General features: G+C 37.2%; 2 protein-coding genes across 6 annotated transcripts in view; one reads left to right on the top strand and one right to left on the bottom strand.

The window, feature by feature from the left end:
• Positions 1–46: 46 nt before the first annotated feature.
• LOC127502569 (interphotoreceptor matrix proteoglycan 1) lies at positions 47–25,990 on the top strand. 3 transcript variants are annotated; one of them, XM_051875555.1, is made up of 20 exons: positions 47–268; positions 2,560–2,827; positions 3,059–3,291; positions 4,080–4,295; positions 5,055–5,221; positions 5,556–5,587; positions 5,718–5,764; positions 5,848–5,948; positions 6,932–7,081; positions 10,555–10,613; positions 10,842–10,862; positions 11,005–11,183; positions 11,302–11,363; positions 12,959–14,582; positions 14,967–16,273; positions 16,748–16,967; positions 17,125–17,335; positions 18,428–18,613; positions 21,401–21,477; positions 24,700–25,990. In XM_051875555.1, exons 3-19 carry the CDS (start codon positions 3,195–3,197, stop codon positions 21,438–21,440), a joined length of 4,719 nt encoding a protein of 1,572 aa, XP_051731515.1. In that variant the 5' UTR covers positions 47–268; positions 2,560–2,827; positions 3,059–3,194; the 3' UTR covers positions 21,441–21,477; positions 24,700–25,990. The 3 variants fall into 3 exon arrangements, with proteins under 3 accessions (XP_051731515.1, XP_051731514.1, XP_051731516.1); XM_051875554.1 differs by lacking the exon at positions 2,560–2,827; XM_051875556.1 differs by lacking the exons at positions 2,560–2,827; positions 18,428–18,613 and having other exon boundaries at positions 49–268.
• myo6a (myosin VIa) overlaps positions 25,534–27,097 on the bottom strand; it is a 62,362-nt gene continuing 60,798 nt past the window's right edge. For all 3 annotated transcript variants that reach the window (XM_051875557.1, XM_051875558.1, XM_051875559.1), the window contains one exon: positions 25,534–26,387. In XM_051875557.1, coding sequence (XP_051731517.1) covers positions 26,188–26,387 — 200 coding nt within the window. In that variant the 3' untranslated portion in view covers positions 25,534–26,187. The remainder of the gene's footprint in view (positions 26,388–27,097) is intronic.

The raw sequence follows: 27,097 nt of genomic DNA, 5'->3' as shown, positions 1-27,097 counted from the left end.
CTCTGATGACTGCGGGACAAATAAGCTACTTTCCTTTGAAAATAGACGACAAATTAAGTGGCAGACATTTTGTCAGTGTCATTAATAGTCAGGTATTGTCCAGCAATACTTTGCAGTCAGAGCACATGTTCAGCCTTGTGGGTTTTAAATGTACAATCTTAACGTAAACAATTCAGGCCTTAAACCGCTAATAGCATAGCTGTGCAAGACAGTTGTCATGTGTTGTTGAAATCGGCGCTGTTTCTCCTGTTAAACTGTCTTTATACCGGTGAGTGACGGTTACTAACGTTACATAACTTTCATTCAAGACTGTACATGAGATGCTTAAAATTCTTTTATTATTATTATTGGTTTAAAAGTTTTCTTAATATATTGGAGTGATGGCTGTCAATAATTCATAATATTGCTGTTGCTGGTTGCATAGGTGACCAGAAGTATCAGTTTCTTTCAAAAACATAAAAATGTCTAAGTGATTCCAGATTTTTGAATGGTAGTGGATATACCACACCTAATCTTACTTGAAGGACTTTCAAGTGGATTGAGCAATAAAGCATTGACCAGACAGTGAACAGCTCTCCAGTCATCAAAACAAGACAGTTCAATCGGATTAGACTTCCTTACAAAAGCCCTTTATCAGGAATTATGTTTACATAGTGGGATTAAATCAACAGACAGATTATTTTGTTTGTTTGTTTGTTTGTTAGAGAACTGCAAGAAATCTGTAGTTTTATTCTGAGTGGGTTATACTGATGAAGCACAGATGATTGGGGTTATGACAGATTACACACTAGTTTTCAATACATTTTTCTGAGTTAAAGCAGTCAGTGTATAAATGAGGAATATGTAGACGGAAATGGACAGCATCAGAGGCAATTAATGTCAGTGTAACCCTGGAGTCTGGGCCAGAGTCACGTTGACATCCTCAGCATCTAATGACGTAACCTTTCTGTCGTCATTTGAAGTGTTCCTGTAAATACTCTCTAGTCTGCACCTCTGATGAAAGTGTCATCCCAGGTTTAAAGTAGTATGTGATTGGTGGTAATAAAGGGCATGTGTGGGGGGATTTAATTCACACAAGAATTACACAAACTACAATAAAAACTACTAAATAAAAAAAGTGCAATAAATTAGCCTCTTACCTGTCATCCCCATTTTGGCCATACACTGGAAAATTGACATACTTTTGCAGTTCATAGACTACAGTCCTAAGCCCTATTCACACAGTATTAGTATTACTACTTAATACAACTATACAATTTGCAGAAAGAAGCTGAAAACCATCAGAAATGCGAAAACAGCATGCGTTAAGGAACATTCTACAGTTTATGATGTATCTTACAGCTAAACAACATGTTACGCAAAGCCTTGACATCATATCCAGGAGATAAGTCAGTAAATTCGAGTAAAATCACAGGCTTCGCTTCGCTTATCCCGTGCGAATGCGCCAAATGAAATTCAAATGAAAATCCAATGATTTTAGAAATCATTTGATTTCTAAATCACATGAGGTCCCCAGATAATACTAATCCCATGCGAATAGGGCTGTAGTCATGGTTTTAAAAAAAAAATTACAGAAGTGTAAATTTACTTAAAAGAAAATACACTGCACTTTATTTGCAGTTTAAAACAAGCAAAAATGGCCCACAGTGGTAGTGTTGAGGTTCTAAAAAAGCCATTTTAGAATAGTACACAAACATCAGTGTCTGCCATGAAGAGTCGTTAACTTGTGATTTCACAAATTTTTTCCAAAGCATAGTTTAAGTGGCAAATGCTAATGGAAATTAAGGCATTATGGTGATGTATTATAACACATAATTAACACATTATAGTAATGTATTATAACACTTAATGATGCACGCAGTGTTTAAATTAGTCCAACATGTGTTTTTTTTCCAGTGAACTTTGTTACCGTAAACATGTCGTAAGACATTTTGATTGGCATAAATGCGCGCAAAGAGCTCTCCATTTAAAATCACTAAAAAGCTGTTACTCATCTCAGTTCATTGCGATTTCTGTTTGAGTTCTGTAATAATCAATGAAGATGTCTACACTGCACAACAAGTCTCTTATTCATTGAACAAAAACTCAGGTGTTTTGAGTGGTGAGTGGATTCTGGCTAACTTAAACACCTCTGATTGGCCACTGCATTCAAAGAGATCAACAGACATGTCTATGATAGGCTTCATTGCTCAACGCTGCAAAAACACATTGTAAATAGAAACCCTCTGATGCTCTCCAGAGCGCAAACACAGATACACACTGGAGAGTTTGTCAAATCAATTTCGCCAATATGATATTATAACAGTATCATCCGAGGGTCCTCTTGCTTTCGTTTGAAGGTGCTTAGCACCTTCAAACGCCCTCTGTCATTTTGTGCCCTAGGCAACCGCCTATGCCACAGGCTGGCCATGTGAGGTGGACTGACATTAAAGACGAACAACCATGAATTAGCATGCAATTCATGTGATGCCAAGGCTTTGGTATTTATAGACCAAGCATTTGGACCGTCAATGGCAGAAGTAATTACTTCTAACTTTTCTCTACTTATCCCTATCACAGGGGTCATAGTTCAAAAGCAGTCAGATTCAACAGGCTTTAAACGACCATTACGGGTGATCCCAAGAACGAACATCCACTTTTGAGAATGGACACCCTGTTTAAACCCAGCTAGGAGGTCAGCAATCATTCGCAGCTCTCTCCACGCATGCAATGACATGGGAGGGATGATTTGAGCAGTACTGTGGTAAATGCTGCTACATGAAGTGAGTGATTGATCTGGCACTGCAGCTGACAGACGCTTGAATGGAAAAGCCACTAATTGGATGAGGTGGGTGGGCCACGGGTAAAGCAGGATTATGTCTGAGCATCAGATAATCAGATTATTCCAGAAACAGATCTTGCTTTTTTAACTACTTCACTGTAATCTGTCACACAATGTCATGCCTCTACACCAAGACTATATCTCTTTCATCTATCTCTACCTGCTCTCTCTGCTTTTGCTTTTTACATTCACAGTATTGTGTTCTGTTAGACACTGAAAGTCTGTCTCAATTTCCAGGTTTCTTCATTACTATTTTTGGGTCTCAGTGCTTGACACCAAGGTCTCAGGGACCATAATGGCTTTTTCTGCTTCTGACGGATATATCCAAGAAAAAGGACTTAGCACCTGAAGTCTTGTGCTGTCTCAATACAGCATGGGGTTAGATGTAAGACTTGAAGTCAGCATGTCTTTGAAATGTGGACATCTCTTCACACTCTTCTTCTTTATACTATCCGTCACAGGAACTCAAGGTAACAAAGTCAAATTTTATCACAAGATGTATAGATGAGGACAGAATTTTCGGTTTAAATTTGTGAATGGGTGATTTCTGCTACAGTGTGCATTAGTATTGTAACTTACTCAAGAGATATGAAATTACTGGATTCACCAAGAAGCAAAACATTTTCCAATCTGTAGTAGAATGCAACCAAAATGTTGTTTTGATGAACATATAAAATGTTTTTCATATAAATGTTTTATAAGAAACAGTCAGGAGTATAAAATATTGCCACATAACTGACTATAGAGGCAAATGTGTTAAGGATGTTCTTTAATTTTTATTTATTTATTTATTGGTAGTGCCCTCTATCATCAAACAATGAAATTTGGCATGGTGTCTACATGTTTTGTGAATTCTAGATATTCATCATGGGCCATACATTAAAAATGTACTGGTTTTGCTTTTACTTTGTTAGGAGCTTTTCTCTATTGGTGGCAAAAATGGCCTAAGACATATTCAAAATAAGTTTCTTAAAATGGCAGAATTTATATAGGTTTAAACATACAGTTCCAGATTTATTGTCAAAATGTAAATTTGCTTGCTTTTTGCACCAAAAAAACAGTGTCCTTCAAGCATGAGTGCAGAAACAAATCTTAGCATTGCATAATATCCTAGTTTTGGCAAATGACTGTGTTGAGAGTCCGTGAGGGCTTTGAGAGCTGATTAATGTCAACCTCCTAAAGAACATTTTAGTAGAAATATGCCAAATTATAATGAAATTAGTAACCTTTTAATTTTAAATTACTTTTTTTTTTTCAGACAGAAGCAGGCTCAATCCATTGGAGACTCTTCACACTAGCAGCCTAACAAACTTGCCAAACCCACCAAAGCAGAATTCAGGGGTCAGAACTATATTTGAAATGGAGAAGCATCGTGTCAAGAGGTCAGACTTTTTCCACTCAGAAGTGAAAGTATGTCCACAGGAGACAATGAGAGAGGTCATAGCAAGCCATCAAACATTCTACACACTGAGAGGTAACTGTCAAACTTATGTACAAAACAATATCTTGCCTGTTAGAAAGGTTAACCCTTTTAAATGTATTAATAGTTCTGTTTAGTACAGTGGCTCTCAACCCTAATCCTGAAGGCCCCTACTTCCCTACACTGCAATTTTGTGTGTCTCCGTAATCAAATACACCTGACTGAGATCGTCAGCTCATTAGTAGAGACTTTAACCCTGTGTCCAAATATAGTAGGTGAAAAACAGTATGTGAGCCTCTGAATTAATAGTATTCATAAAACAGCAGGTGAAAAGTTACCCGGATGGCGAGATTCTGAAATACGCATCTGATAAACACTTTACTATCCTATGAGGCCACGGGAGAGAATTTGTGAATGGTAATGAATTGATGCAACTGACGCCGTAGGTCATGTGACAGTGACAACATGGCGGATGTAGTACGTCTGAATTTTCATTTTACACACATTCATTGTATATAGAACATACTTTTTTTAATGGTCACAAAGCAAGTTTCAAACCAAATATAGTACAAATTACACAGTATGCAATTTCAGACGCAGCACAAGAATTGAAATTAGTGTGTCAGGCAAGGGAGACATTCAACATATGAATTTAAAAAAGTAATTGTCTAATATAAATTAATCAATGCAATACCTCTGTTGACTGTCTTGATTTTTATTTTATTGCAATTCAGCAATACAGAACAATATATTTTAAATACAAAACAGATCCAGAACAATTTAAATATGCTGTTTATTTATTGACATTGTCAGTTTGCCAGGAGGCTGTATGGGAGGCTTTCCGGATCTTTTTGGACAGAATTCCCAGCAGCTCAGAGTACCAGAAATGGGTCCACACATGCCAGCACAACTCCCTGTGCATCTCAGATCTTGCCATGAATTTCAGCCATTCACAGGAACACATAGACATGGTCTACAGGGTAAACTAATAAAAATTGCACAAAATACTATAGTCAAAAGATGTCATATAACTGGAATCTTTGTGCGTGTGTGTGTGTGAATACACTTTAAAAAGTGGTAACCTGAAATTTCTACCTAATTTAACCCATAAAAATTAGTTTTGTTTGTATAAATTAAAATATTTAGGTTGATTCATCTACATTTAAATAATTTTTTTAATTTAAATGGTGCAATTTTTAAGTTACCATTTTTTTGTCAGTGTATCTGTGTCTGTAGGTGAGTGTTTTTAGTCAATGGCCAAAAATTCAATGTTTTATCAAAATTCTCTTGTAATAATCTTCCTTTCCTTTACAGAGGTTGAATATGAATAGTGAAAAAATAGAACGGTGAGACTTCACTTAGAATCATGACTATAATTTCATATTCTGAAAGCTGAAAACTCCAAGTCATCTATAATGAAAAGTATGGACCGTGATTATTTTAATATCATGATATATATTCATTTTAAATTTATAGAAATATAAGTGAAGAGCCAGCAACCGATGAAGCACAAGATATGAAAGGTATAGTTGAATTGTTTTTGGTCTTCAGTGAGAAATTTTCAGCATTTTGGTAAGCTGAACTAAGCTCAATTTCTGTTTTTCAGGTTCAGAGGAAGTCCTGACTGAAGCAGCAGTAAATGAATTTATTCCCACAGCTGAATCTACTACTGTCAGCACTACAACAGACACCTCAACAGCCTCACAGGTCTGGAGCACATTTGTCTAACATACTTCATATACTTGCTTTTCATATTAAAAAAATGGAAGCTGTGGTTGCTAGAAATTCACTTGAAAAATATAGTGACAACATTTCAATCATTATAAAATGTTGTTTATAAGCAGCCTTTGCTCTGCTGTCATTTGGGCCACAACCACCAGGTCGATAAGCCTTGGCTTAAGCTTAACATCTAAGACAGATAAGGTAGTACGGATTTGCAACATAAATTGTGGTCTTCAGGATTACTGGGGTGTGTTCCACTTCGCTTTTAGACCTCGGCTGTGTCCATTTTTTTATGCCCTACCCTTGTTAACTTTCCTCTGACTTGTTCACTCGGACGTATTATCATTGCTTATGTTGCATGAGTGCCCACTACTGACGGAACCCTAGCAATGGTTTTAAATTGAACGCCCTAAGCCCCTGATAACTTGCGGGTAAATTAAGTGCGAGCACTGTGAGTTGTTGTTGTGACGTCACAATCATTGTGATTGTGGTCTATGGAGCTGCCTGAAGTGTACATATATTGAGTAGACTTGCTCCCTTGGTCAAAATAGAGAGTCTGCCCAAATAAACTTCCTAGTGCCAGGAACTTCCTAGTGCAATGCACAGTTCAACCGAGTCTTCTGAGGTTGATTCCAAGTGCCTGTCTTAAGGTTAGCAGGCCTTCCAAACACTCTCATAGTAACATGGCACACCTTCAGTGGAAGGAGGTAGGAGGGAGAGAGGTGGTGAAAGGAGGTGGCATGTTACAGAGCAGAAAGTTCTGAATCATTTGCAGGTGTTTGAAATGGTGATTTTGTTCTGTTAGAGACCATGGCAGCATAAACATTAGAGGAGAAAGAGGTCAGCAGAGATTGATACTTGCTACGGTCAGCTGGGTCATTTGACTTGTGCCATAATGTCAAGGCAAGATGTTAAGATGCAGATTATACATTGTTGCAGTAATAATAGTTCTTGTGCTACATTTCCAGGAGTTGGATCTTCATAATGTGGTTCCAGAGCAGCCAGAACATCATGTCATAGAGTTCAGCGTTACTCTGATGGACTATGGGTATCAAGAGATACTGAGAGATGCTGATTCACCTCAGTATCATGACCTGTCACAGCATCTTCAAGATCAGGTTTGTGAAAATGACCAAACAGTGATCCAGAATTCAGTGTTTTTGAAGATTCTAAGAAGGTTCAGCAGGTTGAGAGGTCTCATGAGGGTTAGACTAAGGGATCAAGGGGCAGAATCTAGGGGTGGGGGGAGCTGTTCAGAATCAGAAATTCTCACAAGCGACCCACAAGACCCACAAATTCCCACAAGTGCATCTGTGCTGTGTCTGAGTGAAAACTAAATCACTGATTCACCTTCATGTTGTTCCAAACCTGTTTGCATTTCTTTCTTCTATGGAACACAAAAGAAGATATTTTAAAGAATGTTTCAAAAAAGAACTCTGGACTTTCCACTGATTGGTCTTTTTTGTGTCTAGCAGAAGAAAGTAGTGCATACAGGTTTGGAACGACATGACGAATTGAAAGAATGTTTGGATGAACTACCTCTTCTTGATATTCACACAAAATACACATCAAACCTCTCTTACCTGAACAAAATTCTATTCTTGTTAATTAGTTCTTGCTAACTTACATTCTTTTCAACACTTTTTTTACTCTTTCTCATTAACAAGAATAATGAGACACAGTTGGATGTATTCAGGGATAATAAGTCCGGGCAATGGGTTATGGGAGATGTTGTCCTTGGTGGAATGACAATGGTCTGGGGAGGAGTGCCCTCTGGTATTTATCGCTATCTCACAACCAATTTGTACATATTTTACAAAGTGGCTAATTCGTACGAATTCGTACGACCTAACTCGTACGAATTCATACCATTTGTCTAAACCCCAGTGACGGATAGGTTTAGGGGTGGGGTTAGGGGTAGGTCATTTGTGCGAATTCATACGAATTTGGCAACTTGTAAAATACGTACGATTTAGCAGAAAAACTTATGAAATCGTACAAGTGAGGTCATATGAATTCATACAAATTAGCCACCTCGTAAAATACGTACGAATTGCCGTGAGATCGGGTTGCTATATCTTGGGCACACCAACTGGTGACCGTGACACATATATAGCCTAAATTACATCAAATCAAATGTCTGTTGTTTCTGAGTGGAGCAAGTAAATTCATTTTCTGTGAAATAATCAATGCATCTATCAGACGCCGACAGTGAATAACAAATATAACCTTATATAATACATACAGTACACAGTTAAGTACATAGTGCATAAGTACATAGTATGTGTCACTTGAGACACAACTTTTATGTTTATGAGCACTATTCATTTATACCACACCTTTAAACTAATCCTTTAAAAATCACTGTGTACTCTAGTCTCTAGGCTCACGGTGTCCTGGACACCAATATTTTAATGATTCAGAAAAGATAAAGCCAACTGAGATTTTGGTATGGAGATAAGGATCATGATTTTTGGGGGGAGTATTACAGCACACCCTGAGTATACAGGTGCTGGTCATATAATTAGAATATCATCAAAAAGTTGATTTATTTCACTAATTCCATTCAAAAAGTGAAACTTGTATATTATATTCATTTATTACACACAGACTGATATATTTCAAATGTTTATTTCTTTTAATTTTGATGATGATAACTGACAACTAAGGAAAATCCCAAATTCAGTATCTCAGAAAATTAGAATATTACTTAAGACCAATACAAAGAAAGGATTTTTAGAAATCTTGGCCAACTGAAAAGTATGAACATGAAAAGTATGAGCATGTACAGCACTCGATACTTAGTTGGGGCTCCTTTTGCCTGAATTACTGCAGCAATGCGGCGTGGCATGGAGTCGATCAGTCTGTGGCACTGCTCAGGTGTTATAAGAGCCCAGGTTGCTCTGATAGTGGCCTTCAGCTCTTCTGCATTGTTGGGTCTGGCATATCGCATCTTCCTCTTCACAATACCCCATAGATTTTCTATGGGGTTAAGGTCAGGCGAGTTTGCTGGAAATGCAAAATTTACTTTCATCAGAGAACATAACTTTGGACCACTCAGCAGCAGTCCAGTCCTTTTTGTCTTTAGCCCAGGCGAGACGCTTCTGACGCTGTCTGTTGTTCAAGAGTGGCTTGACACAAGGAATGCGAAAGCTGAAACCCATGTCTTGCATACGTCTGTGCATAGTGGTTCTTGAAGCACTGACTCCAGCTGCAGTCCACTCTTTGTGAATCTCACCCACATTTTTGAATGGGTTTTGTTTCACAATCCTCTCCAGGGTGCGGTTATCCCTATTGCTTGTACACTTTTTTTCTACCACATCTTTTCCTTCCCTTCGCCTCTCTATTAATGTGCTTGGACACAGAGCTCTGTGAAGAGCCAGCCTCTTTTGCAATGACCTTTTGTGTCTTGCCCTCCTTGTGCAAGGTGTCAATGGTCGTCTTTTGGACAACTGTCAAGTCAGCAGTCTTCCCCATGATTGTGTAGCCTACAGAACTAGACTGAGAGACCATTTAAAGGCCTTTGCAGGTGTTTTGAGTTAATTAGCTGATTAGAGTGTGGCACCAGGTGTCTTCAATATTGAACCTTTTCACAATATTCTAATTTTCTGAGATACTGAATTTGGGATTTTCCTTAGTTGTCAGTTATAATAATCAAAATTGAAAGAAATAAACATTTGAAATATATCAGTCTGTGTGTAATGAATGAATATAATATACAAGTTTCACTTTTTGAATGGAATTAGTGAAATAAATCAACTTTTTGATGATATTCTAATTATATGACCAGCACCTGTATATTAGAGTTACACTTTATTTTGATGGTCCCCTTTAGACATTCTGTTGACTATGAGTAATGTTGCACCTGCATGAAAACTAACTCTCATTGAGGTATTAGTTGAGTATCAGTAGACTATTAGGGGTAGGATTAGTAGAATAAGTTGACGTAGTTGCTTCCTTGGGAGGCTCAGATTATTCAGCAATGTTGTAAGAAAATTCATGTTTTGTGAATCTGTTGGAGGTCTTTCTATTCTGTCTTGACAATGATAGACTGTGCTACCTGGCAGTATTGGTTTATACATTTGCCTATATGTATACAGTATAATTTGGCAACCTATGTTTCCGCCATGGAATAAAAAAAAAATACAAGACTTTTTTTCTCACAATGGCAAATTTATATCCCGCAATTCTGACATTTTTTCCTAAGAATTGTGAGATATAAACTTGCAATTGTGAGTCATAAAGTCCAATTTTGAGAAAAAAATTCAGCTCACAATTCTGACATTTTCTAGGAATTACGAGTTTACATCTTGAGATTCTAAGAAAAAAGTCAGAATTGTGAGTTTACATTTGCATTTCTGACTTTATAACTAGCAATTGCGAGTTTATTTCTCAGAATTCTGTAAAAATATTGTGGGATATAAGCTCGCAATTATGAGAAAAAAGTCAGAATTGTGATATGTAAACTCACAATTGTAAGGTATAAAGTCAGAACTGCGAGAAGTCACAACTACCTTTTTTATTCAGTGGTGGAAACAAGCTTCCATAATAGGGCAACATAAGAAACTGCATGCTTGTCTGTTTGTTGCAGATGCAACATGTTTTTAAAGACCTGCCTGGATTTATGGATGTCCACGTGTTAAAAATTAGGTAGGTATACTCACAAAAATTCTCTTCTGAATTCATCATCACATTCTTTATAACAGCAGTGACCATTAGTATTGCTAATGTAAAAAAAAAATTACATTCACACTGACATTTGTGATTGTATCTCTATCATTTACTATTCATATTTCACTAGGGAAATGTTTGTATATATGTGATTTCTTATTGCATTTGATTTTACTTTCCATCTTTGTATCCTTTCCTACATGCAAGCGAGGCGGAAGAGCCTGAAGGGTAAAAGTTACATATGTATATAATGTGCTGTGTGGAGTCTCTGTATACTGTATACATCACCTTTAGTTTCATCCATCTATTTCTTGGATATAAGCATCTGCTACATAAATGTAAATGCATATTGCTATATTGATTTCTCCAGGGCTGGAGGAATATCTGCAGTCTACTCAGCTGTTTTTGAGACTATTGTACCTACCCTTGCTGATGAAAGTCTTGGCACAGTTGTTTCATCTACAGGACCACATCTGAAGGACATGATAGTTAAAGCACTGAGCAAAAAGACCTCTCTCCTTGATCTTAATTCACTGACATTTGAAACAGGTACATGGACAAATAAAAATGCATTTCCATGTACAATTTATTAAAAACAAAAGTCTTGTTTGATTATTACAAGTCTGTCACAGTTCTTACAAGTTGTGTACAAATTTTCTCTCATCAGGCAAAGACCAGCCCCCAACCAGAATGCCTGTCACTGAGGTTTCTGAAGACATAATAACTGAGGTGACAAATGTAGTATAATTAAGCAATAAAGTACAAGAGACCATTCTATATTGTCATGGTACAAGAGGTACAAGAGACCATTCTATATATAGTCATGGCTAAAGGGGCACAACTCACAAAAAATGCCTGAAATGCCTTCCATATTGACAATATAGTATAGCCTCAAGTGCTTTATTGTTTTAAAAATAGATACCAAATAAGTGATAGATGCTATTTACACTAAGGCAGAAAGTATACTTCGTTTTTTACAGTCAAACGCACAGCCTTGCAAAGTATACCTCATTTGACTCGTACGCGTACACATGCATGTGTAGGTTTGAGCAATCTCTCGCCACGAGTTACAACCCATGTAAATATCTTTGTATTCTTTCATGCTAGAGTTGTACAAATGAGGGTACTTTCTAACTTCTTTGCACAATCTCGTCTATGTAGGCCTCCATTGTCGCTGTAGCTTGCATGCGTTCCGGTCTGTTCTGTTTATGCAGTTTTTCTTCGACTACCTTGTAAATTGACGCCCCCAGTGCACGGTTGCCCCCTTGTGGATAAACTAATTACTGCAAAAAAAGTTAAATGCACATGTGCGACCTGTGCGCAGTTACAAAAGTCTGACGATGCACATACTCTTCTGATGATGAAATTCGTGCCACGTGCACTGTACGCTGACCTTCGCGTACGTGTAAAAAGTGAAGTATAGTTTGGCCTTAAGTCTAAATAAGTGTACACAAAGTATAAATAGCAACAAATAGTATTTTCTTTGCACTTAGTACAGTTGAATATTATTTATTCTAAGTGTAAATAGTGATACATGCTATTGATGCTGCCTTGTTGGGACATTACTTGTCCCTCTCCCTAAAGCCCTCCCCTACACTGAGCCCTATCCCTACCTGATAAACACTTTATTCCCACTATTAAATACCCATTAAGCAATTTATTTCCACTTCCACTGAATATTTTCTTAATTATTATTTAAAATAAATGCCTCTAATGCCACCTGCCTCACTCCACTGACCTTATTATTAGCAGGATTTCTTTTGTAGTTTTGTCTGGCTCAATCAGACAATGGTGGGCGGATTTAGTGTAAATAGCCTCTTGTTGGTAGAGGCAGGCTATTTTCACTTTGTTTAAATAGGTTTAATAGGAGAAGAGCATTACTTGTATGCAGATGTACAGCAGCCACAGTTAATGGCGATTGTTTTTTTGTTTTTTTTTGTAAATAAAGTAGTTTGAGTTATACACACTTTTTCACTGCATAATTATTGTACTCTATCCTGGTGGAGACTGAGACGCCGCTGCTGCTAATCTTTTCATATTCTCCGCACCTCTCATGGCCGTTGTGAGGAAGGTCATGTTTTTTGCGTCGTAAAATGTAATCGGTTTATGTGATTGACAAGCTGAGAGACCACGTATTAAATCAACGGAGGTAATTATCAACTAGTTTAGATCAGTGTCCGATCATTCCGAGAAACTACCTATGAAAAAGTTTTTCATATCCATATTTGACCTAAAAGCATATAAGCTCAACCCCCCCCCCCCACCCCCCCCCCCCATAACATCTTTAAATGCAGCAACATAATTGTACACCTGTTAATTTGCAGTCCTCTGATCAAGGTTCATATGGTGACATCAGTTTTCCAACAAAAGGAATCAAGGTTGAAGTTCATCTTTCATCAGATGGTGATGAGAATGTTTTGGAGACCATTTTAGACCCAACTTTAGACACAGAAAGCACCACAACAACAATATCAACAGTTGAACCTGAGAATGAGCCAGTCATTATACACCAGCTTGAAACTATTAAAGGGGAAACTGGTGAGCTCATAAAAGAAATTTTTCAAGTTCCACCAGTAGAGGAAGCTCCTGGTGAGGATGGTAGCAAACCAGTTGTTATTGTCGATATAGTCAACAATCTGGCTCCAACATCTTCAGCTGCTACCTCAGCATCACCCTCGAGTGGAGAACAGCCTAGAACTACAGAGAAACCTACACCAGATAGTGACTTCAAACTAAACACCATACCAGAAGATGACATCATGTTTAACCCAGTAACCACTACCCACATTTTGTTCACCACCGCAACAACAGTTAGTCCTGGGTCCGAGCAGCCAAAGTTAGCTGTTACAACCGACTTCACCATCACCCTACAACCTTCAACTGAACCAATTGATCCAATAACTGAAGTGACAGATTCTAATGAAATTCCAGAGGTGCCTCAAACAAGAATGGCAGTAAAGGAGGAAGATACCAAAGTGGTGATGGCTGAACCAGACAAAGAGTCTAAGTCTGAGGTTGATTTACCCAAGGTAAAGGTTGTGACAACAGAAACTGTAAAAGTAACTGGATCTGCGGAAGTAACTGAAGATACTGTTATTTTAGAAGATCATGTATTACAACCTGAAGAAGTGACTATGGTAACAAAAACTCATACAGAAAATAGCACATTAGAACCTGTGAGAACGATTGTGGTACCAGAACCAGAAGAAGATGGGATTGGAAAATCAACTAAACAGGATGAAGTTGCAGAACAAGAGGTAAATGTTTTAGAGGAAGAAACAAAGGTCATTATAAAATCAGAAGAAGACGTTGAGGAACATACAACTGATGAGAAGATCAAAGTGAGACAAGAGGATGATGTTCAGGTAACTAGGAAGCCAGGAACTGAGGCAGTAGAACCTGAGGAGGAACCTCGTTTAACGGAATTTAAAGAAGGGGATGAGGTGGTGGAACCTGAGAGAGAAGCTGATGTTGTAGAATATGAGGAAGGCATCAAAACTGAAGAGCCTGATGTGGACATAGCAAGTAAAGTCCCTAAACCTACTGAAGGTTCAACAGAACCTCCTGCAGAGATGATTAAGGTTAAACCACCAGAGATTTCTGTGACAGAAATTTACCTCATTGAGAACATTGACTATTACCAACCTGAAGAAGGTGATAATTTGCCCTTTGTGACAGATAATAGTGTTCAACCAGGGATGGACATTGGTAAACCTGAACATGTGGAAAACTCTGGGCTTGAGGATCAAAAAATTGAGGAAGTTCTTGAGATACCAGATATGGTTACAGAGGACCAGACCACAGAAGCAGAAGTGGCTGATGTTCACCCTACTGTATCAACTGCCTCAAAATCTCTACTTGAAATGATCACAGAATCAGCTTCAAAGAAAGATGGGGACTTACCATCTGTTGTTGGAGATACTGAGGAGCCACAGCTCACGGATATAGGTGAGAGCTATGCTATGTGTGTTTCTCAATAAAAATGAGATTTTTTTTTTTAGACAAATAGGAATATGTACTGTATGGCAAAGTTTTGGCTATCATCTGAAACACTGGAGACATCCATATAGTTTCCAATAACAGATCTGATTACAGAACTCTGCAGGGTCTTTAATTTAAATTTGATAGTGGAATTGAGACAAGATAAAAGACTAAAGGAGGATAAGATAGCTAAGTGCAGAAGTGACAAGAGCGGTTTTAGGTGAAAGTATTGGAGATAGATGTTTATTGTTTATTGGAAGATAATTGCTGGTCAGTCATATTGATCCAAAAAATTAACTTTTCCACATCAAATGTTCAGTAATTCCTAACCTGTCATTTTTGATTTCCCAGAGAAAGACACTAAGACAGAGGTTGTCCTTATAGAACAAGAAGAAGAAAATGCATCACTGCCCATGGAGACACTTGCAACTGACACACTTTTGACAACTGCACCTGCAGACATTGATATTTTTGAAGTAGTCCTAACAGATGTGCCGGTTGTTACTCCAACATCTTTGGAAAAGGATTATGATTTACCAACTGAAAATTTACAATCAACTGTTGTCCAGGGCATTGTATTTAAAGAGTCAGAAAATGACCAAGTGCTGAATGTAAATGAGGACCCATATATTCATTTAAAAGATCCAGCCACTGAGTTAGACCAAATAGATGTAGTGAGTACTGAGACCATTGACCTCTTAAGTTATGACAATGGATATTCTTTTCCAAATGGAGGATATCCCTTGAAGACAACAAAAGCACCATCCCTAACACTGCCCATGGAGACACTTGCAACTGATACACTTTTGACAACTGCACCTGCTGACATTGATCTTTTTGAAGTAGTACTAACAGATGTGCCGGTTGTTACTCCAACATCTTTGGAAAAGGATTATGATTCACCAACTGAAAATTTACAATCAACTGTTGTCCAGGGCATTGTATTTAAAGAGTCAGAAAATGACCAAGTGCTGAATGTAAATGAGGACCCATATATTCATTTAAAAGATCCAGCCACTGAGTTAGACCAAATAGATGTAGTGAGTACTGAGACCACTGACCTCTTGAGTTACGACAATGGATATTCTTTTCCAAATGAAGGATATCCCTTGGAGACAACAAAAGCACCATCCCTAACACTGCCCATGGAGACACTTACAACTGATACACTTTTGACAACTGCACCTGCTGACATTGATCTTTTTGAAGTAGTACTAACAGATGTGCCAGTTGTTACTCCAACATCTTTGGAAAAGGATTATGATTCACCAACTGAAAATTTACAATCAACTGTTGTCCAGGGCATTGTATTTAAAGAGTCAGAAAATGACCAAGTGCTGAATGTAAATAAGGACCCATATATTCATTTAAAAGATCCAGCCACTGAGTTAGACCAAATAGATGTAGTGAGTACTGAGACCATTGACCTCTTGAGTTACGACAATGGATATTCTTTTCCAAATGAAGGATATCCCTTGGAGACAACAAAAGTGCCATCACTAACATACTTCACAACTCCCTCTATGACCACAGCAAGCAAAGGCAAAGAACTAATTGTGTTTTTCAGTTTGCGTGTCACAAACATGATGTTCTCTGAAGATCTTTTCAATAAGAGCTCTACAGAATACCGATCATTGGAAAACAGATTTGTTGAACTGGTAAGTGCAGCTATTTTAGCTGTTGATTTCTGTTGATTGACTTTAACACATTTAACTAAGGATTTGTCATGAACAGTGGGATTTTACAGTGAGAGAACATAAAAACTCTTTATTTTCTTGATTTATTAAAGCAGTTTGTTATAGTGATGAGTGAAGTTGTTTTATCTGTTCAAAGATGACTACAGGACACTACTTGCTGAACTAACATTCAACAGTTGAGTCATGTCACAATAATGTAGCATACTGCAGCTTTATCATAATGTTTATCATTGTATACGCTATATATACACATTCTTTTAAGAACATGAGGTGGTAAGAGTTTATACTATGCAGTATGGTAGTATTTTACAGTATATTTTATAGTATAAGGTTAGTGCTTAGGCTAAAAGAAGGTCCTTCTGCTAACTCCTATAACTGTCCAGTGATTTTGTATGGTGAACATGCATAAATTATGCATTTATCTCCTCTGCACAGCTACTTCCATATCTACAGTCTAACCTAACAGGCTTTAAGCAGTTAGAGATCCTAAACTTCAGAAATGGAAGTGTGGTGGTCAACAGCAAGGTGAAATTTGCCAAGTCTGTGCCGTACAACATTACTCAGGCTGTCCAGCACGTCTTGGAGGAGTTTTGTGATGCTGCAGCCCAGCGTTTGGACATAAAGATTGATAGCCATTCACTAGACATAGAACCAGGTAAGAGTCTTACCTGGTATGGGCTTTATAAGCATCCATTAATATTGTTTTCTAACTGGATCAGTCATTTTGGAAAGTAGAAACATGGACAGAATTTCTCAAAGAAGGTCAAGGATTGCTACAAATGAGATGAGTCCAATTTCTTCTTTCATTTTAGCTGATCAAGGTGACCCTTGCAAGTTTCTTGCCTGCAATGAGTTTTCGAAATGCGTGGTGAACCTCTGGACAAAGGAAGCACAATGTTTATGTGAGCCGGGCTACGTAACGCTGGATGGACTGCCATGTCAAAGCCTCTGTGTGGTCCAGCCTGATTTCTGTCTCAATGGAGGAGAGTGTGAGATTGTACCAGGGCATGGTGCCGCTTGCAGGTACCTCAGCGAACAATCACATATAGCTGTAAACAGTTAAATTCTACAATCTAAATTCAACTCAATTCTGTTTTGGAATAGAATTTAATAAAATGCTTGTCTCTAATGTCAGTCTCATTTTCACCTTAAAGGGTTAGTTCACCCAAAAATGAAAATTCTGTCATTTATTACTCACGCTCATGCCGTTCCAGACCCGTAAGACCTTCGTTAATCTTCGGAACGCAAATTGAGATATTTTTGTTTAAATCCGATGGCTCCGTGAGGCCTACATAGGGAGCAATGACATTTCCTCTCTCAAGATCCATAAAGGTACTAAAAACATATTTAAATCAGTTCATGTGAGTACAGTGGTTCAATATTAATATTATAAAGCTACGAGAATATTTTTGGTGCACCAAAAAAAACTAAATAACGAATTATTTAGTGATGGCCGATTTCAAAACACTGCTTCAGGAAGCTTCGGAGCATAATGAATCAGCGTGTCAAATCTGCAGTTCGGAGCGCCAAAGTCACGTGATTTCAGCAGTTTGGCGGTTTGACATGCGATCCGAATCATGATTCGACACGCTGATTCATTATGCTCCGAATCTTCCTGAAGCAGTGTTTTGAAATCGGCCATCACTAAATAAGTTATTTTGTTTTTTTTGGCGCACCAAAAATATTCTCGTCGCTTTATAATATTGATATTGAACCACTGTACTCACATGAACTGATTTAAATATGTTTTTAGTACCTTTATGGATCTTGAGAGAGGAAATGTCATTGCTCCCTATGTAGGCCTCACGGAGCCATCGGATTTAAACAAAAATATCTTAATTTGTGTTCCGAAGATCAACGAAGGTCTTACGGGTGTAAAATGGCACGAGGGTGACTAATTAATGACAGAATTTTCATTTTTGGGTGAACTAACCCTTTAATTATAGGTAAATCTAGTTTCTGACTCTATGCTGGCAAATGTTTATAGTGGGACATTTTTGCCAGCACTCCAGTAGTTTTGTAAACACAGGGATGTTGCTGTATAGCTGTGAAGGATCTCTTTAAGTATAAAACCTCCATTGTAAATGTTCTAACTGTCTCTCTCGACCCTTTTAGATGTCCTATAGGTAAATTCTGGCAATTTATCGGGGAGAGATGTGCAGAGCTGGTCTCCATGCCACTAGACCCCTTTCTTTCCCTAGTGTGCCTCGTGGGGGTGCTCACCTTTCTTTATGCCATCATTTCTCTCTTGTTATCTATGTGCAGGAAATGTGTACGGACCAGAAAGAAACTAACTCTAGTGTAAGCAGGTCTTTTTTCGTCAGATTTTCTGAAATTTTTGCGGTTAAATCATTTGTTGTGCTAACAAAGATCCCAAAGACAAGATAAACAATTAAATATATTTTTTAACATTTTTACTAGACAAAGAAATGTAAGCAACATACCAAATGCAAATTTGTGATTGTCTTTATTTCTTATGTTAGGAATGTTCTATGTCCAGTACCCAAGTTCTTCAGTTTGTAAGAACAAACAAAACTTCTGTTATATGCAGAGTTCCATGCTAACGGCATTGCTGTAAACACAGTTTTCGTCTGTTTTTACAAACTAAGAGAAGAAATTCCTTTAATGGCATATTGCTGCGAAAAAGCATATAAATTAATTTGATATGTCTTATATAATATCTTTCTTAAGCTAACTATTCACAGTGAATTAAAAAAATACGACATTTACAAAATTGCTTTGCATAAAATGTTTAAATCTTTACTTGCTTCCCTGTCTATTCTTCATGTCATTCTGCTCTAAACACATTTATGAACACACTTTTTTTTTAACCCTCATTAGATATACATCTCATTCCTTCTGTGCCTTTTATCTTTAGGATAGTGTCTTTTTTATTGCCTGAACAATCAGATGTCTCCTTTCCAGCCCAACTGGACTAACAACTGAAGCCTCAACAAGTAGAAATTATGATCAAATTATTCAAAAAAAAAAAAAAAAAATGAAGTCCAGCATTCATTGATTGCAGTATCCCATTTTCTGAAAGTCAATATACACTCACTGGCCACTTTATTAGGTACACCTGTTCAACTGCCTGTTAATGCAAATATCTAATCAGCCAGTAACATGGCAGCAACTCAATGCATTTAGGCTTGTAGACATGATCAAGACAATCTGCTGAAGTTCAAACTGAGCATAATTGGGGAATGGGGAAGAAACGTGATTTAGGTGACTTTAAACATGGCATGGTTGTTGGTGCCAGATGGGCTGGTCTGAGTATTTCAGAAACTGCTGATCTACTGGGATTTTCATGCACAACCATCTCTAGGGTTTACAGAGAATGGTCCGGAAAAAAGAAAATATCCAGTGAGTGGCAGTTCTGTGGGTGAAAATGCCTTGTTGAGGAGAATGGCCAGACTAGTTCGAGCTAATGGAAAGGCAACAGTAAATAACCAGTCATTACAACCGAGATCTGCAGAAGAGCATCTCTGAACACACAACACATTGAAAAGCAAATGGGCTACAGCAGCAGAAGATCACAACTGGTGCTACTCCCATCAGCTAAGAACAGGAAACAGAGGCTACAATTCACATGGGCTCACCAAAATTGGACAAAAGATTGGAAAACTGTTGCCTAATCTGATGAGTCTCGATTTCTGCTGTAACATTCAGATGGTAGAATCAGAACTTGCTGGTGGTCTAATGGTGTGTGGGATATTTTCTTGGCAGACTTGGGCCCCTTATAAGTACCAACTGAGCATTGTTTAAACACCACAGCCTACCTGAGTATTATTGCTGTCTGTGTCCATGCCTTTATGACCACAGTGTACCCATCTTCTGATGCCTACTTCCAGCAGGATAATGCACCATGTCACATACCTCAAATCATCTCAAACTCGTTTCTTGAACATGACAATAAGTTCACTATACTCAAATGGCCTCCACAGTCAACAGATCTCAATCCAATAGAGCACCTTTGGGATGTGGTGGAATGGGAGATTCATGTCATGGATGAGCAGCTGACAAATCTGCAGCAACTGTGTGAAGCTATCGTGTCAATATGGACCCAAATCTCTGAGGAAAGTTTCCAACACCTTGTTGAATCTATGCTACAAAGAATTAAGGCAGTTCTGAAGGCAAGGTCCAGCCTGGTACTAGCAAGCTGTACCCAATAAAGTGGCCCATGAGTGTACATGCACCTTCCAGTTGCATCTTTTTCACATACTCATGTTAACAAAAACTAAAGAGTATGAACACTGAATTAGTGATTGCAAGGCAGAACTGTATTTAAATATTCCATTATGGTTTTTTCTCCAAAAGATTCCAAAATTATATAACCACAACTTACAAACTTAAACGTTTTACCCACATTTTCAGCTCTATGTGGGCTATTTTTGGTCTTTATTCACTTCATTTAAGTGAATAAATAAATTAAGGATAAACTGGATAAATGAATGAGTGAAAACATTTAGCTGATTTCAACTTCTGCAGCATCATTGTGGGAATCTCTGAGCACACTGAAATTCAACACAATCACGGCAATTGTTACTGTTACTAATTTACGCATTGGCAAAATAATACTGTAATGAATTTTTACAATATCATTAATAAACTTGTATGAGAGTTAATGTTACAGGTAGATCGTCATGCTTACATTTCAATTTGTACATTTTTGAACAAATAGTTTTTGTTCAAAAGGATTGGCAATTTGTGAGTTACTTTTTTTTTGCTGCCTTGCAAGCACTTTCAGGACAAATTCTAGTTAAACTTCTTTTTTTGTTGTAGTTACATAATTTAGTAAACATTTGCTACCACTTTTCCCATAAAAACAGGACTTTACTCAAGGAATCCAAATGAAATGATTTCCAGAATGTTCTAAAACAACAGCCTGTGTTGTACATAAGAAACGTTTACTAATGTGTCTTTTTTACAGAAAATGTGATGCCTTACAATCCTGTGAATTTGTCCTCGGAATATGACATTTTCTTTCTTTTTTTTTTTTTTTTCCTTTCCTTTAACTAATCTTGATGTCTTTCTTTGCCTTTTGAAACCTGGGCTTCATATTGTTGCATGTGTTGTCCTGTTTTACAGAGGCCGAGATAAGACCACCATACCAGGCCTGACGAGTTAATCACAGATGATTTCCACATTACAATACTGTCACTGAGGTAAGATCAGATCTCATATTACCTTGTGTTGTAGTTGTTCAAATTAGATCCCAAATTATTAGACCAGTGGCCTGTTGCATGAAGCTAGTTGAACAAACTCTGAGTTTCAGAGTAGGTTTGCAGTTGACAAATCCAGATAAATCCAACCTGGTTTAGATCAGGTTCAACTGTTGCACAACGCTCGATATAAACTTTCTCTGTCAACTCAGGTTTAATTCAGAGTTTGCAAAGCGCCTGCACCTGAAAGTCTGACACGTGTGGCAAACAGCCAATCGCACGGAACAAGGAGTGCGTCAGTTTGATTCACTTCTCGCGAGAGAGCCGTGCAATTCATGTCGCTTCCAAAGATTAAGTGATCGTTATGAAAAATATGAAATAAAACGCATTTACAAAGCAGAAATAAACACTGATGCAGTGAAAGTTTGAGAAGGCAGCTGAAAGAAAATATCTGACTATATCAATGCATGTGAATCAAACAAATAGACCAAATAATTAATATAGTTTCACAAAGAGCTCAAAAGAATACATGTAAGCTTAATCTGTTTAAAAGCTTTATATATTATGCATGTATTATATTTATTTTAATTTAAAAGCAAAGTTTAATATTTTCAATTAATATAATCGGCCTAATTATATGAATATGTCATGAATTATTCATAATTTTAATTTAATATAAATATAATGAATAATTAACAGCAAATGTTGAGAAATTTTGTCTCTAAAATGTTTTCACTATAAACTGATTTAATTTGGAGCGAGAGATACAGGGGGAGTGGCTTTATTGCATCAGATACATGTCACTTTACTCACAGCTGATTGGTCGAGTTTGGGTTTGCGATCTCTAAACCAGAATAAAACCTGCTCCAGAGCAGGTTAGCCGTGTAGCGTCAGTTACCATAGCAACAAACCCCGCTAAAAACCAATCCACCTTCATAAACCCGAAAAACCAGAGTTTGCTCAAACTAATCTTGAACTTACCTGGGTAGAAACTGAAAACGGCTTTGTGCAACAGGCCACAGGCCTAACTTAATGTCATGTTTAAGGTTAATTAAACCTGTACTTCAGCGCAATTGAATTAAAAACATATGGAAAGCATCAGCTGTTGTTTCTACTATGATAGCCGCAAGACCACGTCAAACGTGGTGAGTGTGTGATAGAAATCAGATTGTGCTTGGTACGTTTTTCGTCAACTAAACTTGACTAAACTTTCAACTTAAATTCCATCTGGCTAGTGCTCTTCCCATAATGTTTAGGAGTTAGGTCAGTAGGCAGAGAATATGTTGTCTTTTGTCGCTGTTTGAACACATTCGACCACATGAGCGTTTACACTATGAAAGCAATCCGGTCGAATGCATTTTAAACTACATCTGGAAGTGGTTGACAAGCTCATTTACACCTGTATTTAGCGTTGTCCACTTGTGGTCCGATCAACCAAAACACATCTTAATACCAGGTCTGAATAGGACCTAAAACTAAGTAAATGTAACATTTTTAATGGATATTAGATTACTTAACTTTTATAAGCAAAACTTTTTACATAGTCTGTGGTTTTATGTACACTGTGTTCCAAATTATTATGCATTGCTGTTTTTGTTAATTTTTCCCTAAAAAGTCTATATAATTGGCAGTCAATAGGATTTGTCATACCTCAACAATTATATTGTAATCTGGATTTTATTAAACAAAATTACCAATGATGACAATGGCATCTTTTTGCAAAATAACTTAAAATTCAGTGTTCCAAATTATGCAAAACAGCATTTCAAAACACTTAATAGTTTCTAAAGGATTGAAAACAGAAATCTTGTCATTTTTTTGCATTAGGAGGTTATTTTTCTTTCTTTTCTTTCTTTCTAGATTTCTTTTTAAATCAAAGCTATTTCAATCAAAAAACATCTTTACAGATGAAGTTACATATTAACATAGGAGCCCTTCTTTGATATCACCTTAACAACTCTCTCATCCATTGAACTTGTAAGTCTATGTATAGTTTCTGCCTGTATTTCCTTTGAGGATGCCAGAATTGCCTCCCAGAGCTGCTGTTTAGAGGTAAACTGCCGTCCACCCTCATAGAGCTTCCTTTTAGGTATGCTCCACAGGTTCTCAATAGGGTTGAGGTCAGGGGATGATGGTGGCCACACCATGATTTTTTTTTCTCCCTTTATGCCCATAGCAGCCAAGGCCTCACTGGTATTTTTTGCAGCATGGGACGGTGCATTGTCTTGCATGAAAATGATTTTATTTCGGAAGGCATGGTTCTTCTTTTTATACCATGGCAGGAAATGGGCAGTTAGGAACTCCACATATTTTGGTAATGTCATTTTGACACCTTCAGGCACCTTAAAGGGGCCTACCAACTCACTTCCTATGATTCCAGCCCAAAACATCACTCCACCACCTCTTTGCTGACATTGCAGCCTTGTTGGGACATGGTGGCCATCCAGAACTCCATCCATCTGGAACATCCAGTGTACCACGGCATTCATCAGTGAATCAAACAGTTTGAAAATTAGTCTTCATATATTTCTGAGCCCACTGCAATCGTTTCTCCTTGTGGGCATTGGTTAAGGGTGGCCGAAATACAGCTTTACGCACAGCAGCAATCCTCTGGAGGATCCTGCATCGAGAAGTTCTTGAAGTTCTGCTTCAAATACCTGGTTGCTACTCATGAGTGGATTTTTCACAGCTGCTCTCTTAATACGATGAATTTGCCTTACAGAAACTTTCCTTAATACGCCTTTATCTGAACAAACCTGTCTGTTCTGAATCACACACAAATCTTTTCACAGTACGATAATCTCTTAATTTTTCGTGAAGTATCCAGTGTTTTCATACCTTTTACAAGATACTGCATTATTTCACGCTTCTCATCTGCAGAAAGATCTTTCTTTTTCCCCATATTGCATTAAACCTGTGACTTGCTTAATAATGTGGACCAACCTCCTTAAGTAGTTTCACTTTAATTTGGCTCACCTTGCAAACTAATTACCAAACCTGTCTGAGATTGATGTCAGTGATTGTAAACTGACAGGAGAAGCAGCACAATTGAAAATTTTAATTGAACAAAATCAAAAGTTTGTTTAATTGAAATTGTATTTCCAAAATAATTTGGAACACAGTGTATATAATGGTAAACAAACATCCTACATAATTTATATAGCTAAACATCTCTTTATCTATTGCACAACATCAACGCAAAATAACTTGTTTCTCTTTTAACAGAGATGGGACGCCACATGTCATGCTGTCTTCCAATGGGGCTTGTCCAGCCATTAAAAGAAGTTTAAGAAGCTTCCTATGATTCAACAACTCATGAAGATTGTAGAATGACTGGCCAAACATCCTGAACAGATGTATAGCCAAGTATAATTGCTATTGGTTAATACGTTACCTGTCGTTCTCATGAGAACGTAAAGAAATGCACTGGATTTCAGGTAGAATGTTTTCACAAGGCAGAAATGATCAAGGGTTTCCTCACAATGAGGAAATGTTTCGTTTGATCATAAAGAATACTTAAAATGTTCTCATAGTTGGGAACATAATTGTGTTTTGGTGTATAATTATATATTGTCTTACACGCATAGTGAATAAGTATTTGCGTATTTGTTTTTGTGTGCGCGTGTGTATTTTAGAATGTTTATCTTGGGAAAAAGAGAACTTTGTCGCAAACGTAAAATAAAGTGTGCAACAAAAAAAAAATTACCAATTTTGTAAGATTTACCCAAAGCACTGATTACATACAGTATTATATATACAATTTTTACATCATTGGTCACTTACATGACAATTGTGCTGGTTTATATCTATGTAAAATCTCACTGTATTTGTTGGAAAAAAGCAAACTTTATTTAGCTGGATAGATCATGCCTACACCAGTACCTTGTTTAGTTTGATACAAATATTCATTTTGTATATAGAAATAAATCTCATTTGCTTATTGCTCTTATACATATTTGGTCAGATATCACAATTACAGGCTGTGCTTTAACTTGTTGCATAATTTGATAAAATATAGTGTTACAAAATTAGGGACAATAACAATATCACAAGAATGACTAAAATTATTAAAATCATTATTTTTATTAAACATTTTTCATTCAAAAGTCATAATTTAGTTGTAATTACTTACCAGAGTTATTGTATTTACTGTTTTGTAGATTTTGTAAATACTTTTTGCAAGCAGTTAAACTCACAGTGAATAACAAAACTCAGAATCGTGTAAAGTGCTGAACAATATCAGTATTTACATCTGCAAGTCAAAGAGGAGCTTTATTTCAATGTGAGACTGATTTAAATGTTAGGAAAAGACACACTTGTTGAATTACTCTACAGAAACATTCCCAGTGAAGAATTTATGGAGTACTGATCATATATCATACCAAAATATTACATTAAGTAAATTATATTAAGAGGCAGTTTAGAGGCAATGACACTGTCAAAAACAGTAATTAAAGATCAATGAGATGATTCAATGCAACAGATATTCAAAAAAAAAAAAAAAAAACAGAACAAATGAAATGGCACCTAAACAGAAGCTCTTAAAGAAAACAAAATAAAAGGAAACATCAAAAGACTAAAAGAATCAAAACAAAAAAAATATTAAAATACTAAAAAAAGAACTAAGAGAAAGTCAGTGCTGGTTATGTAAGAGTTGGCAGTCTTCCCTCATTAAACTAAAGAGCTGATGTGTGTGTGTGTGTATATGTGTGTTTATTTGAGCATGCTCTGCAGCATGGCAGTGGCATAAGTGGGTCGGGCCTGCCTGCTCTCGATGGCGCTTCTAAGGTACTGAATGCCTCCGCAGCGCTCCCAGATTTCCTCAAATTGGCGGGGTAGAATCTCGGCACCACGCTTCCGTGTCAAACCAGTCTCCTCCAGACTCAACTCACACATCTCCATATCATCCTTACCTATAAACAAAAAACAGAGATCACATTCAGAACTAAACAAGGAATGAAGTGATATAGGATTTTTGGCCGATACAGATTTTTTTGCCTAATTTTAAAGGTAGACTATGTAACTTTTTGTTCAAAATTAACAAAATTTAAATGAGTCAATATATAATCAAACCTTCTTCCAAAACGTGTTTTTGTCTTACAATAGGATTACCATAGTGAATCAGGGTAAGTGTTTATATTTTAGCCCTGACGGGATGGTTTTCGCAGAAAATTGCGTAAATACACATCGCCAGTGCGTTTCTCATAATCTGTAAATAGAGAAAAGTTGGTCTGGCTACTTTGACAGGTGTGTGGTGTGTGAGTGGCATAGGTTAGTTGTCACAACGAGTGAGAAAGGATGACATGGAGCAGCTAAATCTCCAAACTCCAGGGAATCAACCATTTTAGACAAACGCAGAACAGGAGAGTCTGTTGGCAAAAAGAGAAAGTGACAGAGCTCGTAATAAAACCAGAATCAACATTGGCTTGGCTTTTCAGAGATGGCGAGAACAGAGGGATTTGAAATGTTGTAAAAGTGACGTGGAGATGGTGTTTTTATTACTCAACAGGTGAGTAAAGTATTTTATTGAACAGATAAATTGCCATATCTAGTTCTCTAACCGAATTCATTGTAAAGCACCATCTATTGTGAAGGGCCATATTGATCTGCACAGTCACGCAGA

Source organism: Ctenopharyngodon idella, chromosome 20, assembly GCF_019924925.1.
Source record: "Ctenopharyngodon idella isolate HZGC_01 chromosome 20, HZGC01, whole genome shotgun sequence".
Classification (NCBI taxonomy): Eukaryota; Metazoa; Chordata; class Actinopteri; order Cypriniformes; family Xenocyprididae; genus Ctenopharyngodon; species Ctenopharyngodon idella.
Note: the sequence above shows the minus strand (reverse complement) of the source record. Positions and strands in the feature narration are given on the sequence as shown.